Source organism: Neopelma chrysocephalum, unplaced genomic scaffold (assembly GCF_003984885.1).
Source record: "Neopelma chrysocephalum unplaced genomic scaffold, ASM398488v2 Primary Assembly neopelma1_106b, whole genome shotgun sequence".
NCBI classification, from domain to species: domain Eukaryota; kingdom Metazoa; phylum Chordata; class Aves; order Passeriformes; family Pipridae; genus Neopelma; species Neopelma chrysocephalum.
In genome coordinates this window covers 3057373-3076074 of record NW_020897771.1, presented here as the reverse complement: position 1 = coordinate 3076074, position 18702 = coordinate 3057373, and the positions used below count along the sequence as shown (strand labels likewise).

General features: G+C 38.5%; 1 protein-coding gene across 12 annotated transcripts in view; it reads left to right on the top strand.

Moving 5' to 3' along the window:
* NAV2 (neuron navigator 2) overlaps positions 1-18702 on the top strand; it is a 389060-nt gene that overhangs the window by 261858 nt on the left and 108500 nt on the right. For all 12 annotated transcript variants that reach the window (XM_027696304.1, XM_027696303.1, XM_027696298.1 and 9 more), the window contains one exon: positions 1843-2000. In XM_027696304.1, the coding sequence (XP_027552105.1) occupies positions 1843-2000 (158 nt within the window). The remainder of the gene's footprint in view (positions 1-1842; positions 2001-18702) is intronic.

The following is an 18702-nucleotide window of genomic DNA, read 5'->3' as shown; positions in this document are numbered from 1 at the left end:
CCCTCCTGCCAACCTTTGCTGGAAGACTCCCCTCCCATACTGGGGTTCTCCTGGGGTGGTTGGCCCATACTCAGTGTTTCAAAACTGGGTGATAACTTTAAGCTGATGTGTAGGAAACCTAGCTTGTTTCCTGTCAAACAAAGTAAACTTTTAATGAACTTTCTTGTCTTGGTGACTTTCAAGTTCTCAGGAACAGTGTTTGTCACTGGTTGCCCTCTGCTCCTTGCCCTGTAGTCTCCTCTACAGTGGATGAAGGACCTCTGGGGTGTTCTCATGTCCACCTTGCTGCAATGATGAGTATGGACAACTTTCTAGCACCCCCCAGTGTTGAAAAAGGTTGGATTAATTGAGATGCTCTTCTAAAAGGTTTCAACAAAGTCAACCTCAGAACCATGATGTGCTGTGCCGGATCTGTGGTGGTTTGAGCTTGTAAATTAATTTTTGGGTTTGTATTTGAATGATGCCCTTATGTCTTATACTCTTTCGAGCTTTGAAAGCATGTGCATGCAGCTGCTGACATTTTTGCTTTTTCTCTTCACGTTTCTTTTCATATTTTCTATTTTTTCACTGGTCTTGGGGAAGTGAATTTATTTAGGAAGCCCTGCCAGGTTCCTTCCTGGCTTCTCTTCCTGCTCAGAGGCACAATTGTGATTTAGTGGGTTGCATCCCTGTTCTCTCTGACAACTGGGACTTCTTCATTTTACCTTGTTATTGACACAAATTATTTAAGTAGTTAGATTTTTGTGTTTTATACAAAGATTCTACCACACAGAAAATACGAAGAAGGCAAAAAGTGGTCCCTTCAAGTGCTACTGTAGCTGATGTGAACTGGTTCTGTCTTTCAATCTTTAATGGGATGCCCTTGCTCATCAAAGCAGCGAGCTGTTTCACTAAGTCCTTAGTATGCATTTTGAGCAACTACCAAATCTTTAATTTTTTAATATTTTATCTATTTTGGAACGTATAAATATGTACTTGTTAGTGCACAAAATACAGTACAAACATGAGAACTTTGCATATGAACGTTGTCTTTGAAGGACTCAAGCACACATAGTGTCCCTGGAGGTGATGTCAGTGGCTTTCCTAATTCTATTGGGCTTTTTAGAAAAGTCTTCCCCTCCCTTTTGCCCTGAAAAGCATGAAAGCTTGTCTACTTACTCTAGAATCCTAACTACTTTTTTTTTCTAGTTAATCAGCTAAATCTGGTTAATACAGGCTATGGTAAGAAAATGCTGGAAGAGACAGATGCCCAGTTTAAACCAGAGGCTTATACCAGCTCACTGGTAATGTGGTTGCTCTAAGACGGGGCAAACTTTGTGTGATTTTTATAGGCTCAGATAATTAAACTAAGTTAAAGCTTTGCTGGGCTTGGCTGCTGAGTTTTATAGCTTTCAGAGTAGAGATTTGATGTGCTTCTCTATAAGGGAAAAGGCAGCCAGATTCCATCTCATTGATATTTTCAAAATAGAGGTAGCCCTTATATGTCCAGCACTCTGGTTTAAGAACAGTAGTGGCTCACTTAGTTTTAGCCTTGTACTAGTGGTATTGCTCCACTGAATTTACCTGTAATTGTTTCTGATTCACAAGATTTATGGCAGGTGACCATTAATTTTGGCTCAGGGTTTTTTTATGATGTAAAGCAATTCAGACTGTAGCTTGTTTGACATATACTTTTCATCTAAGATGATTCTTTGATTTGTTCTTATGGAAGCAGAAAGACCCTTACGAGTGTATACTTGTGCTGTTGACCCTTTTATTTTCAGCTTAGGCATGGTATCCCATAGTTTCTTTCCCAGAGTGCGTTTTTAGGTATGCTTAATCATGCTGTAATTCTTTCATCAGACTTCCAGGTCCCACCACGAGGGTGTCCACTGCTGGCAGTGAGGCCAAAGCTCGTGGTTCTATTAGTGCCAACAACCGACGCAGCCAGAGCTTTAACAATTACGACAAATCTAAGCCTGGACTTCCCCCTCCAACCCCAACAAGTAGCAATGACAAAGGTAAGCACTTGAGATTTTGGCATCCTCAGATTTTTCTTCGTAGTGGCTTCGTTTGGGGGAATTTCAATTTTCCGTTAATCTCCAGAAGTCGTGTGTTGTATCTGAAAGCTGTATGTTGTAAACATAACACCTACAATCCAAAAACCACCTGGCTTTTCCTGAAAAAGCTATAGTCCTCCTTTAATGTAACTGCAGTTGTGGCTTGCTGTCCTGAAGGTACATCCAAAAGAGAACTTCAAAAAACCTGGCACTGGTGAACCATGTTTTTTCATTTCGCTTCAAGCACAGATAAGGGGGAGTGAATTAATCATAAAATAAGACATTTTGATTAGTAGTTTGACAAGAATGAAAAATGGTGACTTAAGATTTCCTCTATGTTTTTCTAGGATAAATAGTTCCATTTGCTTTCATATCCTTCACTATTGTGGAAGATCCCTTACGTTACAGAAGTTGCACGACTTAAATCTAATTTCAAAATCATATAGCGCTGTGTTTGAAGGCATGAACGTGTTATATGTTACAAATGTTGCAGTGAAATGACGTCTGTGGGAGTGCACCAGGAACACTCAGTGCCGTGCTGTGTCTGAAGTGGAGCTTTTTTGAATGACATTTACTGACTTTGTGTCCATTCAGTAATTTAGTGATCTGACAGCATTCATTAGCTTGAGTTTGTAGCTCTGAGCTTTGTAATGTAGCATTTACCAGTGGGGCTGAGCAGATGTGGCTGGTGAGAACTGAGCCAGTCACTCCGGTCTGATAGAGTCAAATTGCTGGCGCAGGCTGGCGGCTAATTCTGTATCCTTAAAATCATTGCTCGGGCGAGGCCGGATCAACATTGGATTTCAGAACAGTCTCCTTGCAGTGACTTGACAGTCGCAGCCTTGAGGCTCAAAGTCTCCTCGCTGTCCGTGCATAAGTTCTAATAACTGTAATGAGGATTTTGCTGGAGGGAAAAATACTGGTCTGGTTGAGCTTGCCTGTGGTTCTCATGCTTGTTTCTTTCCAGGAAACTGTGTTCTTCCTTCTCTAGAAACTCTTGTCCTAGGACTGCATGTCTGTAGATTTTGCAATGTTACTCCAAAACCTCACCTTGTGATGATGGCAGCAGAGGGTCCTCAGCATCCCCCAGGGACATTCTGAAGCACCCTGATGAGATTTCGTAAAAGAAAAAAATTAAATTCACCACTGTATAATAGAATTATTATAGTTACATTACAAAATAATGTATTAGCTTAATATGCTAATAAATTAGCAACATTCTACCTTGGTAAATCCACGCTTATTCTTTTAGAAGATACACTGTGTAAACAGAAGTGATTTAACTGTAACATCAGCACACAATAGTTATCTCTAAATGAGAATTAGGTCTGGCTTTCAGTTAAAAGAACAAGATAGCAGGTTACAGTGTGAGCAGTAGAACTGAGGAAACCTTGTTTTCCTGTGTAGTATCTCCCCAGTCTCTTTCTGCGTCCTCCTTGTCAATACTCTCCTCTTCTGCTCATGTCCCATAACTACTGGACTGTGGAGATGTGGTGTGGGATTTGTCTTGTCCTGAAGCATGGGTTGGATGGTCCCTTCTACATATGAGTGGTGTGATGTTATGCTGCACAGAAGAGAGAAATTGGATCTATTTTGGCTTTCTCTCAGTTTACCAAGATTACTAAATAAGGAAAGTAAAGTACTGGTTTTAGTTTTGGTTGTGTTTTTTTTTTAAAAAGAAAGTCCTCATGCATACAGAGAAACAACAATAATTTGTCAACTGAGTAACTTAAATATCAACTGCTTTAGACAGGCAGTTCTGGGAACCCTCATTCCTCACTGTAATTCATCTCTTGAGAAAGATAAACTGGTTGCTGAAGAAGCATATGGGATGAACTGCTTCCTATGGATATTACAAATGACTGAAAGAAACAAGCCTGGTTTTTAGGCTGACAATCCACATAAAATTACATTAAATACTCAGAATTTTGCTCTGGTCAAAATTTCCAGTCATAAATTATGGTCTTAGAAAAAAATTTAAAAATGATGGCCTATGTAAATTTGAACTTGAACTTTCCTTAAAAACATAATCATGACACAAAGTTGGTCTGCATCCATGAGAAACAAAAGCAGTTGGTCTAACAAATTTTTGGCTTATTTGAAGTTAATTGTAACATTGCCAGATAAAGTTTATTCTCAAGGTACTAAGACAGTTCAAATTTTCTGACCCATATCCTGTATTTTGCCTAAGAAAATGGGACTTACATGACTGTGTTGTGTGCCAGTCTTGGTAAGTTTTCATCTCTTTACCCCAGTACCTGCTCTATTGTGTGTTTTTGAGGAAGGCAATGCCTCTTTTGGCACAATGGGTCACTTTGTCATAGAAGGTGGCCTTCAGTACCTTATGTTTGAATCATTTCTTACAAAGTAGGTTGTAATTTTTAGCTTTTATTAATCAGTGGCCTTTCCCTCCAAATACAAATTGTCTTGTTAGTCAATCGTCTGTGTCTTGTGGCAATGAAAGTGCATTAATTGAAACAGAATGCATCAGAAACGAAAAGGTCAGCAAATGGAGCATGGAAGAATAGCTAGCTACTGGGAAATAAATAACCTACATTTTTTGAAAGATTCTGTGAATCAGTTACTGATGAGACCACTGACTTTCTAGAAATCTTGGGGAAAGGATTAAAGTAGTATCAAAAAGAGAAAAGTCTTCTCTAGTAAGGATGACTTAGACAACCTGCTTTGATCCTATGGGCACCTTCTTTGAGGTTAGGGCCTGATAGCCTTAACTTGCTTTTTGGAGTTAGCCTCTCAGTTTATATGCAAAATTCCCTTCTTATAGGGAATTTCAGTACTCTCATTCCTCACATTATAAAGTGGTAACACGCTGTGATATGGCTTTTTATTTATTATCACAGTGATTAGCCATTTGTAATTCCAGTAACGTTCTAGACAGGGTATTTTTAAGTGTATAACTGGTGTTATGGGCTTTTCTTGAAGAAAAATGCAATTAAAGTCTTAATTGCATTTTTAGATTGTGGGGAAAAAAGCAACTTAGGCTTGTGAGTTTTTTTTATGTCTTCCTAATCCCTTCATACAACTGGAGCCTTTTAATTCAATTCTGAATTGTCAGTTACTTAGTCCATGCTTATGTTAGCATACCTTTTGTTTACTTCATGAATTTTTAAGTATACCTTTGGTTTACTTTGGTGTCCGGAACTCGTCTAAATTATCAAAAACATTTCTAAGGAGGGTAAAGAGGCAGATGAGCATTGCATTTCTATGCCTTTGTGTAGTTATAAGTTACTAGTTATTTTGAGGTTCCCAGTTACCACGTCCTTCTGATTGTCTAATGTGATCACCAAATAAAATATAGCCAATATTTTATTTGCATATGCAATTTAGATTGCATCAATGTATTTTTTTATCCAGAGCAAGGTGGAGCAGAACTGCGTCCTAGGTAGTATCAAGAATTAAACTTAAATATATTGAAATAGACAGCTTCAGTAAGGACTTTGATACGCTAGATTTTCTCATTAATTTATTTCAGTGCTTTGCTTACACACAATGGAGAGTCTTTTGAGATGTGCTTTGAAAGCAGCTTGGCAAAATGGTGGGTATTTTTGACTAGCTCTGAAGACCCTCATATCTTCACTGTTCCACAGGCACTCAGTTTGCATTTTGCAGTCTCAAAAGTCTGGTAACATCGTAAGGAAATATTCTATTTATTACTTGGATCCAGTCTATACAGTCAATGAAATTATGAAGCTATAGGAAATATGAACTTGATATGCCATCTCCATTTCATTTATGATGTGATGCAGTAACGTGACAGGCTTACACACTTTATTTTTTTTCGTCTATTTTGTTCCTAATATTTTATTTAAAATAATCCTACAGAGGGCAGTAGAAGTCTGTGGGAAAAATGACACTTTTCCTGTGAGTTAAATGTAAGGTAAAAATGTCAGTAGAAAAAAAAGCACTGCCAGACTTTGGCCATTTTCACATCAAAGGGATCAAAGGAGATGTTTATTACTCAGATTTGTGAAGAAGGCAGTGCTAATGATGTCAGATTTCTCTTATATTGATAATATTCGAAAAAGAAAAAAACCACCCAAGAATATACGTATACAGATTCAGACACTCAAGTGAAATAAATGACTGTTTTAATAGCACTGGTCTTGCAAGCTTACTTGATACAAGTCTCATGAGAGTGTTCTCAAACCAGATCCTGCCAACTCAGCAATAATCTTTGTTCTGCACATCTCAGTTTTTTAGATATGGATATACCATATGGGCAGGAGAGTAAGAAAAGTTTGTGTTCTTCTTCTGCTCCTTTTATTTTGTTTCTTTCAAATTTTGGGTAAACTCTCTTAACTTGGGACATAGTGTATATTTAATCACTGTCTTTTAATATGTAAAGAGTAGTCAGCATGTTCACAAGGACAGGAGGCACACATTCCTTTAGGTGAAATCCTGTCTGGAAACAGGAATAAAGTTTTTCACTATGAGAAGAATTAAACATTGGAGAAGATTGTCCAGCGGAGGAGTGGGATCTCCCTTGCTGAAGGTATCCAGGACTTGCCTTGATGGGACCCTGGATAAACTCCTCTAAGGCTCTGCTTTTAGCTGAAGGTTGGAAGGAGTATCTCCAGAGGTTTCCTGCAGCCTAGACTGTTCCGTGATTTCTGGTATTTAAATGTATGGTTAGTTTCTTGGAATTTTAAAAGTATACTGGACATGGATTAAAGAGTTACCAGTGATTTATTGAAGGCATTCTGCAGGAGGGTAAAAAGGCAAAGCAAAATTGAAGTGTGCTTCAGGACGGGTAGTTCCAGCTCTTTGGAAAATCTTTAATATTTTGTAAGTGTCCTGCATTCCTCCTTTATGTCCATGCTCCATGTTTTCTCTCCTTTCATATTGATGCTCAGTTGTGGTGTGTTGTTGTGTGAAGCTGTGTGTGTTGGGATGTGATTCAGTGATACTCAAACCAGTCCATGTTAACACCCATTGCAGACATAATTAACCTGCTGACACAGCAAAAATTGTCCCTATGCCACCCAACCGGAACTAAGGGAAGTACAGGGTCCTGCAGTTCCCAAAGGACAGTGTCTCATTACCATGACAATTTTGCATAGATTAGACCTGCATGGAACCAGCAATAAGGGGTTAATATTACTTGAGTCCAGCTCTGAGCTCTGGCAGGTGTAAAATTACCACATTATGATACCTTTAAATATTATTTCCTTCAAAATTTCTATTGAGTATAAACTGGTTAAATAGGAAGATATATATTAAGGTATTTTGAAGGACAGTTAAGGAATTTCTTTCCTCTAAGTTTTTAACTTTGTGTTATCAAAATAGGACTGACTATTGTCAGTAGAATGTTAGCAAGGAAATGTCACCCCCACTCCACTGAGCAAATTGGTGTATGGTTACACATGCCACACGTGTGCTAAAAATGTGTGCACCTTATATGTAGGCAGTTATATTTATCGAGTTTAAGAGGGCATGGCATCAAGTTCAAGGGTGCAGTTCAAGAGGCCACAGCATATCTTGTCAGAGCCTTGGTAAGAATAGCTCTTAAAAGTTAAATCAGAATCTTCGTGTCAACTTTACGATGAAATCCATATTTATTTCTTTAAATGGCCTTTTACATAGAGAATAGAAAATCCTAAATGTGGAACTGAGCCATTGAAGTTTCTCTTCTTAATGATACGAATGTTTCATATTCAATCCTGTATTGATTTAAAAAGCACATGAGAATACACTCTCATGGCTTGGTTCTGTGTGATATTGAGCTTGTCTTGAACTCAGCATTGCTTAAGGTCATTTAAAAGTGACAGATTTGGATTATGTCAAACCCTCAGATTCATTTTAAAAATGCTACTTCAGTAATATCGAGGAAAAATTCATCTTCATATGGAGCAAGGCGAGAAATGTGCATAAGGAGATCAAAACTCAGAGTTCTTGTGGGTAGTGTCTTGAAGGCTAAGATTTTCAGCAGCATTCTTTGAAAAAGAGGGATGCTGATAAAACATGGAGAAGAGCACTGCATAATCAGAGCTTTGGAAAATCTCCTTTGCAGTTTGGTATTTTAAAGGTTAATTTATGTTTTCTGTCTAAAAGAAAGGTAACTTTCTTATTACCTACAAGAAACCTGTAGGTAGTGACATTTATAGTAACAACAATTCTTCATTACTTCAGTAGGCACTATGTGAGTATCCATTTGTTAGGAATATGAAATGAGCCCAACTCAGACCTCAGAATGTATGAAATTTTAAGAATGAGGATGCTTAGCCATTGAAAGAGAATAAATTAGACATAATGAGTCGAAATTTAATGTTTGCCCAGAGCTGATGTTCAGGCAGAGGTTCCGGTTTTGGCTCAGAAATTACTCATTGAAAGTCTTTGAGCCCTATTATCTTTAGATCAACCTAGATGATTCTAAGAGTTTTCTTGAATGAAAAATCTTTCATTTAAGCGTGTTAAAATGGAGGACAAGTCCTCTTTTGTAGCTGCACATAAAATGAGATTAAATATTTGATGTTCTGAATGACTGGATTTGGCTCCTGTACCAAGTACAGGATGGTCAAGTGGCGTTGCACAAGCTTCCTTGCTGGAAAAAAACCTGTCTTCTGTTTAACATCATGCAGTTTTTCTATTCCAAGCAAAATAATAATAACAAACAGAGTCAAAGCACAGGCTTTTGCATTTGTGCTGAATAATAGTGTAAGAACTAAAAAAACCCAAACCAAAACAAAAACAAACAAAAAAAACACACCAAAAAAACCCCCAAAACAGTGGTGAAAAAGAGCTCTGAGACTTATAAAGCATGATAGAAATTTGTCTTAGAGAGTTAACATTTTAATATTTTTTTGCCCATTTGTAGTAGCATTCAGCCTGAATGAGAAAGAGAAGGCTTTTTATGGCTTCAGGTACAGGGATAGTTAATCATGACAGTTACGACAGGGAGCTGAGATGTTGGATTCAATCCCTGTGGCACTGAGCCAACTGACTCAGTGCTGACAAAAGGTTACTGGGATGGCTGGACAGACAGACTCTTTCACAAAAGGGAGCTCGTGACAGGACAATGGGCAGTGACTTTAAACTGACAGAGGGCAGGTTTAGATTAGATATTAGGAAGAAATTATTTACTGTGAGAGTGGTGAGGCCCTGGCACAGCTTGCCCACAGAGGCTGTGTCTGCCCCATCTCTGGAAGTGCTCAAGGCAAGGTTGGATGGGGCTCTGAGCACCCTAGATAGTGGAAGGTGTCCCTACTCGTGGCAAGGGGGTTGGAACTGGATGATCCAGTTCCAACCCAAACCAGTCTATGATCCTATGATTATATATGATTACATAACAGTTGTTATAATAAGTCTCATCCTTTTTAATTACATCTTTTACTAATCGAAGACTGAATAGTCCTGAAGTGTTCAGGTGTGTGGTATCTTGCAGAACAGAGAGTTCATACAAAGCCCCAGAGTTAATTATCACAGTGCTCTCTGTTCAATCAGTCACTGCAACATCTGGTGGCACACAGGTAGGACAGAAATGTGAAATATTAAGCCTGGTATCTCAGTGTTCTTTACAGGCTGGAAATTTCCAACTGAGGACTCTGATACACTAAAGTTGGTATTGAAAAGTCTTTCATCCTTCCAGCACAAACTGCCAGGTCATCACTGAAATAATTTCTAACTGTTCCAATCAACTAGTGCTGAGCCCAGCTCTGCGAGGCTGCTGAGAAGGGTGGAGGAGAAGTAGAGTGAAGAAGGCTTTGGAAACCAGGACCAGCAGAAAGATCTTAACAGTTCACTAGAGACTAGCAAAAATAAGCAGAGCTTCTGAGATCGAAAGATCCCTATCCTTGTGGAGGAATACTGTATGAATGTCAGAAAGCTGGGAAGCGATTTTATAGAATGAAACAGTTGGCTCATGCAACAGATAGCAGTAAGTTAAATATTTTTTAATTTATTTTATGTCTTTTTTAGGCAGTTATAGCTGTCTTCATGACTGAAAATCATGTCCGTATAGATTTAGAAAAAGCTTCCTTCATTTGACTTTTTGGAGCAGTTGCTTTCCTGTTTTATATCCATCTTGAGTTTAGTTTTATTATTAGGTTTCTCTTTCTATAGGAAGTCGAATGAACCTAATGTTTACTTTTGAAATGTTGACTTGATAAGACTGTGCAAAATTCACTAAGATTAAAAGTGTTGCAAAATTGGAAAAGGTTTTATATTTTTAAAGAGGCATAAGTCTATAACATTTGAAACGGGTTTGCCCGCACTTTCACATTTTCATTGGAAAATAAATGTGATTGACTCAACAATGTGAGAATGTGATAATTACTTAAATGTCAGTCATCCCACCCTGTAAAAATGTAGCAGTGTTTCATCTAGGTCAGGCATGAAGCAAACATCATATTCTGCTTAGTGTTTAGGATGCTGCCACTCCGCTCATCTCTGCTGGCACTCGAGATGCTCTCTGGTTTTACTGACCAAGGGTTTTTCCTGTAAGACAGACTGATGGTAAAATAAATTTACAGAATTAGTCTCAACAAATCCATAACCACAGCAAGTGGTGTTTTCTATGTATGCACTCCCAAAAAGCAGATGCTGGAATAACCCTATCCAGTTTTTTTAATATAATTTGCATTGAAGGTATTTGGCAAATGTTCAGGGTGATTTATTTTGCTTTGAATTATAGTGCAGTGATCACGAATTTGATGTGACAAAAGTGAAAATAAAAATATAGAGAGAAAGTGTGGGGAAATCTGAAAGATAATCTGAGGAACCTCATCATTTCTTTTGTTGAATCATAACTTTGCAGTGTAAATATACCTTCTGGTTTTAACTCTGTTTAACAAAGATCCATGTTTAAAATTTTGCCAAGTTTACGGCTTACATTATATATTTGTAGATTTGCATTTTTTAATAACATATGGAGTCTGTGCTCCAATTCTGAAGGAAAATCAACTGTGTCTGTGCCCGAGAGGTGTTTGCTCGTCTGTTCTGAAATGTCTCATGACTGGACTTGCCATCTTTTAAAGTGTATCCCTTCAAGTATCCATGTGGTCTTAAAGGTAACTATAAAAAAAAAAAGATATATGAAAATTGTTCTGTGAGGCTAAAAATAAGGCACATTTTTGCTCTTGATCTCTGTCCTGTTTATAACAGTCTTCATGTATTTGAAGGCTTACAATGTCTCCCCTCAGTCTTTTCTCTTCTAGGATAAGACATCTTTACTATTCCAACTTTCTTCTCATAGGTTCCTTGTGATAAATCTCTTAAATGTCTTGATGGTCTCTACTGGCCTCTTTGCAGTCTGTCAGTCTCTTTTAGAGGGGTGCTGGAGCTGGACACAACACTCTACCTGATGCTGTATTTAGTGCTGAGTAGGATGGAATAGTTAAGTTCTCTGTCTTATGATTCTGCAAGTCTCTGACTCCATATATAATACTCATAATACATTTCTGAATGATATTTGTTTTCCCTTAGTGTCACATTATGAAGTATGCAGCTGCATTCTGCTGTAACTTCTATTTCTTTGCTGCAGTCCATTTGCACAGCCAATGGTTTAACCTTTTGTGTTTAAGCACAAACCTTTTCAATCGACTTCAGTGAATGAAATCTTTTTGACTCAGTCGAAATATTTTGCCAAATGTATTAATGCCTCTCCATTCCCCAGACATAAGGTTACTGCCTTATGTCAGAAGGTGACCCTCATGAGAGCTTTTAGTGTCAAACAAAATACTCATCTTTGGGCAGTTGAGATATAAGTATATCCTGGGGTACTGTTTGCATCCTTTCACTTTTCTAATCAAACATACTTTTTGAAAGATTGGCTCATCTTAGTAAATCTTTAGTGACATATTTATGTTGAGTTTGTGCCCATCAAACAGCTTAAAGACTGTCAGAAGATAAGCAGTATGGCACATTTATAGGACAAGATAAGAGTGTGCAGTAAATCATATTCATGCCTAATTTTACAACTGTTCAACTGGCTGAATCTGACATTTGAAAATATGTCCTCTTTTAGCTAAACAAAGGCTGGCTGAAGGCTTAATCATGGCTGAAGTGGAGCTTTACAAGACCACAGGACTTTACCATAGTTGTATAAGCTTTAGAAATACATAAAACAAGCCAAAAATGTATTTAAATAAAGTTTTTTGGGGGGAAAAACCCAAACAACTAAAAAAACCTAGCCAAAGACATGTTCTTAACTGTACAGTTAATGAAGATAAAATTCTGAACTTTGAAGTAAAATGTAACCTTGAGAAGCAGCTTCTTGCCCAGTGTACATCTGCAGAGCTGCATTGGAGGTAGTGGAACCACGTTAATTTATACCAGCTGAAGAGCTGGTCCAGCATTGCATGGTCTTTACAGTGCTTAGATGTTTCCTTTTAAAATAAATATTTACAATTTCTTGTAAATTTATTGCTGGGTGACGTGTGCCAGAAAAACAACTGTGGAAACTTAAGTTCACTGTTAAATCATAGGAAAGCAAACAGTAGTGGTGCTACATCCCAGACTTCTCCAAGTACCAGCATGTTTCTCCACATCTGTAGAAGCCCCTTCTCCTTGGGTAAGAGCATCATCCAGCCTCCCTGGTCCTTCCATTTGTGACTTCTCTACTGAGTCTTTTGCCTGTTCCTCATCCATAACCAAATAGATCTAAAGAATCTGTGACTGGCGCCAGAGAACTGCCACCATTTCTGAGCTGGCTGATGAGCTTAAAGCCATGGTCCAACCCTTCACTGCTGTCATGAATAACATATTGTTACCTGCACATTGACCTGGTTTGAAAGATCTGCTTCTACAGATTGTAAGGTAGTTTTATTGACTAGAGAGAGTAAGTGAAGACCCCACCATAAATAGTAGCATGTGACTGTCAGTTGGTTTTGATATAAAAATATAATAGATTTTTGCATATTTATGTATGTTGAGCTTTAGGTGTGTATGTACATGGTGGTAAAATATGATATTTCTGTATGGTTTGGTTCAACTCCTCAGTTTGAACGTGGAGTATCCATGTTTCAGGGTGCATTGGTGTTCTCCATGGGTGTGCATCCATGGGCACTGCTATTCACCACTCTGCTGTGTACAGTGTGTGACTTCTCACTGAGCAGAGTGGGATATTTCTGAGTTGAAATGTAGTTTACCTTGACATATTGTCTGCTCATTCTTATATAATTTTTCCTTCTGCCTGTCCCTTCTCTGTTAAAAATCTGCCTCCATCTCTACCTCCGTGGTCATTCCAAGCCCTGATTGGAGCCACTACTAATAGTCAAATGGATAATATTCCCTAACTGCAGTTCTCAGACCACTAATTTGTATATGCCCTATTTCATATAACCTGCAGGAGAGATGTGTCAGACCAAGGCTGCCAAGTGTACATATTGTCCACTCCAGCTAAGAATAAAATCTAATGAAAGACTCCATAACAGCTCCCTGCCTGGAATTCATTAATGCTTTTGAATAAGTCTGTTGTGAGAACTCTTGGAGGATTAGATTGTACAAATAATGAGAAGGAAATGGAGAGGAATGAACAAAAATGGTATTTGTCTAGTATTAAATGGAGAGTGCAACTTGTTTTGAATGGCACAGTAAACTTGGTTTCATTATTTTTATGATCATCTAACCGGAATGTGGTCGATAGAGGTCCCTCCAACCTCTCTCTTAAGGCAGTCATGTGGACAGCATTCTGAATTTTACAGTAACTAAACAAAAACAACAAGGAATTCAAGTGTCTTAGTTGGTTATGTCAAGACAATGAGAAAAGGATTGCCTGTGCTCCAGTTTTATTTCCCCTCACCTCAGCAAAAACGCTGAGTTTTGGCGAAGTGAACCAGCTGACAGCAGAGCTGTTGTTTCATGTGCTGGAACTCTGTGTGAATGAAGGAGACTTTACAGAAATGTGCAAGCTGAGTTTCTGGCATATCCATGGGCTTTGGTGTGAGGGTTTTCAGAGATATAACACATCTCTTTGAATACATGGAACTGCTGTTGAAGCAACGGAGTTTACAACAGTGGGATTGAAGAAGTAGATATGATGGAAGGAAAGAAAAATATCATGGAGTAAAGGTAATTTTTCTCTTGTGTTACAATAAGTTAAATCAACCCTAAAGGGAAAGCCAGCGGGCAGAAGTTAAAGGAACCAATTCTGCTCAGTTAGAAAGGGTCCTGAGCAACCTGTTTTAGTGGAAGGTGTCTCTGCCCATGGCAGGGGGGTTGGAACTAGATGATCTCTAAAGTTCCTTCCAACTCAAACCATTTAGTGATTCTATGATTCTAAGTTTTGGTCCTCAGCAAAGCAAAATGTTTCCTATCCAGGCTTTTCTCAGGTTATACAGAATTTCCCTGTCTGGCAATCTCTGCTTTAAAAAAAATAATTTTTGTTGCTTTTTTCTGTGGTCCGGAATAGAAGAGAGAACAGAAAGCTTCAGTCATCTTGTGAGTGGAGGCCATGCCTACCCTGAGCCCTGTCTCAGTCAGCCCTTTCCACCCAGCTGTAGTTCTCTCCTGTCCTCAATGTTAAAATTGAAATGGAAACTCCTGTGGGCCAGAAGGGTTGTGCTTATTTTGAGGAAGTACTGTGTGCCAGGTTACTCCTTTTGGGAATGTTCTGCTCTACCTGCTTGTGGTTTGGATTATGGAAAGATTGTGATTTTTATAGTCAGCTCCTGGAGAAATGCAGGCATTTCCGTACTTACAGGGGTTACTGAGCATGATAAATGATTACGGAAGAACAGAACAACTCAGCTAAAAAGTTGGACTTTATTTGTAGTGCTTTTAAGGATAGTCATCTGGTGGGTGGATGGGAGGGGTCAAGATTCACCATTTATTCTTCTAGATGGGAAATGATGAAACTGTCACAGTGGTTTCTGCAGTTCTGACACTCTAATGTCATAGAGCAGAGCTGCTTTTATGTCCTAAATTAGAATCTGGTTGTGGATTTGCTATTATATCTGTTATCTAATCTATGGGCTGGACTATTTCTCTTCTTAAGAGCTTCTTATTTTTCCCATAGCTGTGAAATAAAAAAATAGCAGTTTGTTCATTTGAAAATGGATAAAAATGCTGTTAAGTTCTTGACCCTCCTAAGGAGAAGTAACTATGAGAACATCCTTTGTCTGTGTGTTGCCTTTCATGCTTATAATGATGGCTTTTGAAAGTTTTCAGTTATAGCAAATCAAAGTCCACTTACTTAGAGTGAACATGACAAATGATGGGAAATTGCATATATTTTCTCCTGATGTTATTATAAAATAAGCTCTCAAAGACTTCAGTGGAAGAATTAGATCATAAGCCTTCAGATTCTTTTTTTTTTTTCCTCACAAATGGGTAGGTTTGCAGATGCAGTTCAGTCTTTGCAGGAGCAGCTGAAATCAGATTTACCCATGCTACAGTGTGTGTTGGCATTGGAACTAGACCACCAACATCTTTTTTAACAGGAACGCTAGGAACAAAATAGATTTCAGGCCAAGATTTGACCTTGAAAAGAGGAAAGCGATCATTATTTATTGTAGCCTGTAGCTTGGGTTTGAAAACATTTCTTTTATAGTCAGTTTTAGTTAATGCAAGTTGCTGAAGAAAGAAAATATCTCCCTCACAAAGAAACACATGGGAAATAATAAGCTTATTAATTGAATGCATGAAACCTGCTCTCCTTTTCATGAAAGAAGGGCCTATGTTATGCTGAATAAAACTTTCCCCTTTGCATGCTGATGTGTTCTCCACGAATTGCTGTTACTGCTTCATTAGGAAACCCAGCATTTGAAACTGCATTCTGGCAGCAGAACTCCTTTCGTTTACCAAGCTTGGTCAGAGGAGTAAAAGAGCCAGCAGACTTGTTCATAAAAAAGAAACAGAGAATCTTTAACATTGAAGTTTTCTTAAGCTGAGGCAATTTTTCATGAGAGTGTTTTATTTCTTGCCGTAACTTTGCATGGTGCAAGGTAACTCGAGGATTTTCAATATTCAGTTTCACTGTATTTGACCCAAATACGAATCAAAATCCACTGCAGTTGTGTAAAACAGTATCTTCTTTTCCTTCCTGAAGTGTTGCTGCTTAACATGTATATTAAGAGTTTGTAAATATTTTTTATTCATTTCAGGTGTGTAGCATCCAGAATTCACTTTGTGGAAAATGCTAAATAGGGACTCTGAAAATTACATTAATGTCCCTATATATATATTATTTTTTGTAATGTTACATTCATAGTATTGTTGTCCTAATTCTGATTTCTCTGACATGTCTGTAAATGGAGCTACATTGTGCTCATCCTACACCACTGGCAACGGAAGCAAAATTCAGTTCCAAACAGGAGGGTGTATGTGGGGGAGCTGGGACAAAGGAACGTTTTGTTTATAAACAAATAAACAGAAAAAAGCTTATTTTGGTCAGTGGCCAAACAGAATTAATTAATTAATTAATTTCCTGAAAACACTTGAAAAAAAGGAGAAATTGAAAAGTTCTGGATTTCATTGGGAAATAAATTTGGAGCAATGCTTTGGGATTCGGAAAACAAGCCATTTCACTTGATCCAAGCCAAGCCTTTTCCCCCAGAAGTCTGTGCACTGAAGCACTCATCTGGGCTGTTAGGATGAAGCTGAGGTCCCGAATGAACCAACAACTCCCATTCACTTCACATTGTAGAGCTGGTAAACTGTTGTGAAGAACCTGTTTGAGAAGAAGGCAGATTTCTTTTCCAAGTCTGTTCAGGTGGCTGCATGCTCAGACCCCGAGCTGAGTTTGCTTCTGCATATGTTGTACTAACTGAGTGTACAACCAGCTCTTCTATTTTGTAGTTACATCCCTTACTGGTAATTTTCTTTTTGTAGCTCTTAGTTATTGTCCCAGTCCTGAGCAAGTAAAGGCTTCCCTGCCTATACTGATTAGTACATCAGGTTCCTCCCTGGACCTGCTTGTAAATCCCTCCTGGGCATGTTCATGAATCCCAGGCAGCTCTGATGATTTCTGGGCATGAGTATACTTTCTGCTGCCTTGGGATTTGTTGAGAATGATGTGGTCAGAACACATATAGATTAGAAACTTAGTGTTTGATTTTGTTTGATTAGTGTTTCTAATTCTGATTGATTGACAGAAGTACTGTCAATCTCCAGTTTCTATAGCACTATCTCGATATTGAAATGTGTAATTATTGTTTTTAAAAATAATCTGTAAAAACTAACTGTAAATTATGCACAATTGGGATTTTCATGAAGCTTTCGCTACATTGCTGGATGTCTTCTGTGGAAGGCAGACTGAGACAAAGGCTCGCTTGTTCTGGGTGTACAAAAGGAGCCTGGTGTGGTGTGGCAATGGGAAGTGGATTGGGATGAGTAGGAGGGCTTCAGGAAATAAAAATAATAACAAGGCAGCAGTGTAGGGTAAGAGCAACGAAGGAAAGTTCTCCTTAACCCATCAGATTGGATTCAGAAGGCTTGAGCAGAGCAACTAGAGGACCAGGTGGCATTACTGTTTGGGACATTTGGTGGCTTGGTTTTCTTTCAGTACTAGAGTAAACCGGGAGTAGTGCCCTGGAAGCCAGCAGGCTGGCACAAGCTTAAAAGAAGCGTGATTCCTTTCTGTGTCTGTAATCCAGCTCGTGCTTCCTTCCAGCTCCATGTGGGTAGTTTGCCATAGGAAAAGGACTAGCAAACCTGGCCAATATAGTGATTGCTGGTTAGTAACGGTGTCCTGGAAATCTTCTGACTTAAGTAATATTTTTTAAAGTATCATTATTTCCTGCTATCCCGCTTTGTCCATGACCATGTGAAATGGCTGAGTTTATTATTAAGGAGTCTCTAACGCTCTTAGAAACCTGATTCTGTGTTAAGACAGGAAGATGTATGTGCTTTAAATCTTCAGTAGATCTGCTTTGGATCACAGGAGGGAGGTTAACAGAGCCGTATCTTCACTGAGAAAGTGAAGGAAAACAGTCCCTATGTGGCTGCAGCAGCTCGTGATTTACAGGACTGAATTCACAGGGCTGCTCCTGCTGCCGAGAACGCACGCTCTCCACTGCTGTTGATTTTTGAATTAAAAAAATGCAGCTCTGTACACAGTTTACTTTAGTGCAAGAGGACAGGGAAATATAGGTAAGAGCCGTTAATCCCCAGCAGGCTGCTGGGCAGGGGAACAGACACAGATGACAAAACTTAATTGGAAACATGAGCAGTTTAACAGAAAACATATTTGTGATAATTGAGAGAGTAACATCTCCAGAAAGGAAACTCAGCAGAGAGAAACTTCAGAGGAGAAGTGGCCACTGGTAGGTGAGTGTGATTTTTCAAGCTCTCTTTAAGCTCCGAATAATTTCTTAAAAAGAACAAATAACATTAGGAGGAACTAACTAAATAAAAGATTTGTTTTCTCTGCGGGAGGAGGGCTGTACAGTTACTGCCACAAGTTTCTCTTACAGCTGGATTAAGATATGTAGTAATACTTAATTTAGGTTCATTGCAAAAGGACACAATTGGTTTTATTTTTGTATGTGGAGTTTTCTTCTACCTTTTGCATATGAAAATCTTACCACCCCCAATAACTGAAAAGACTTCAGTTTTACTTTTTTCCTTACTTCTGCATTTTTTTTGTATGTTTGAGGTTTTTCTAAGAATCAAACTTGGACAGCAAGTATTTTGCCAAAAGCAGAGGGAACCCTTAGTTAGAAAATAGTGCTGTGTTTTGCTAATGAAAACGTATTGTGGACTTAAT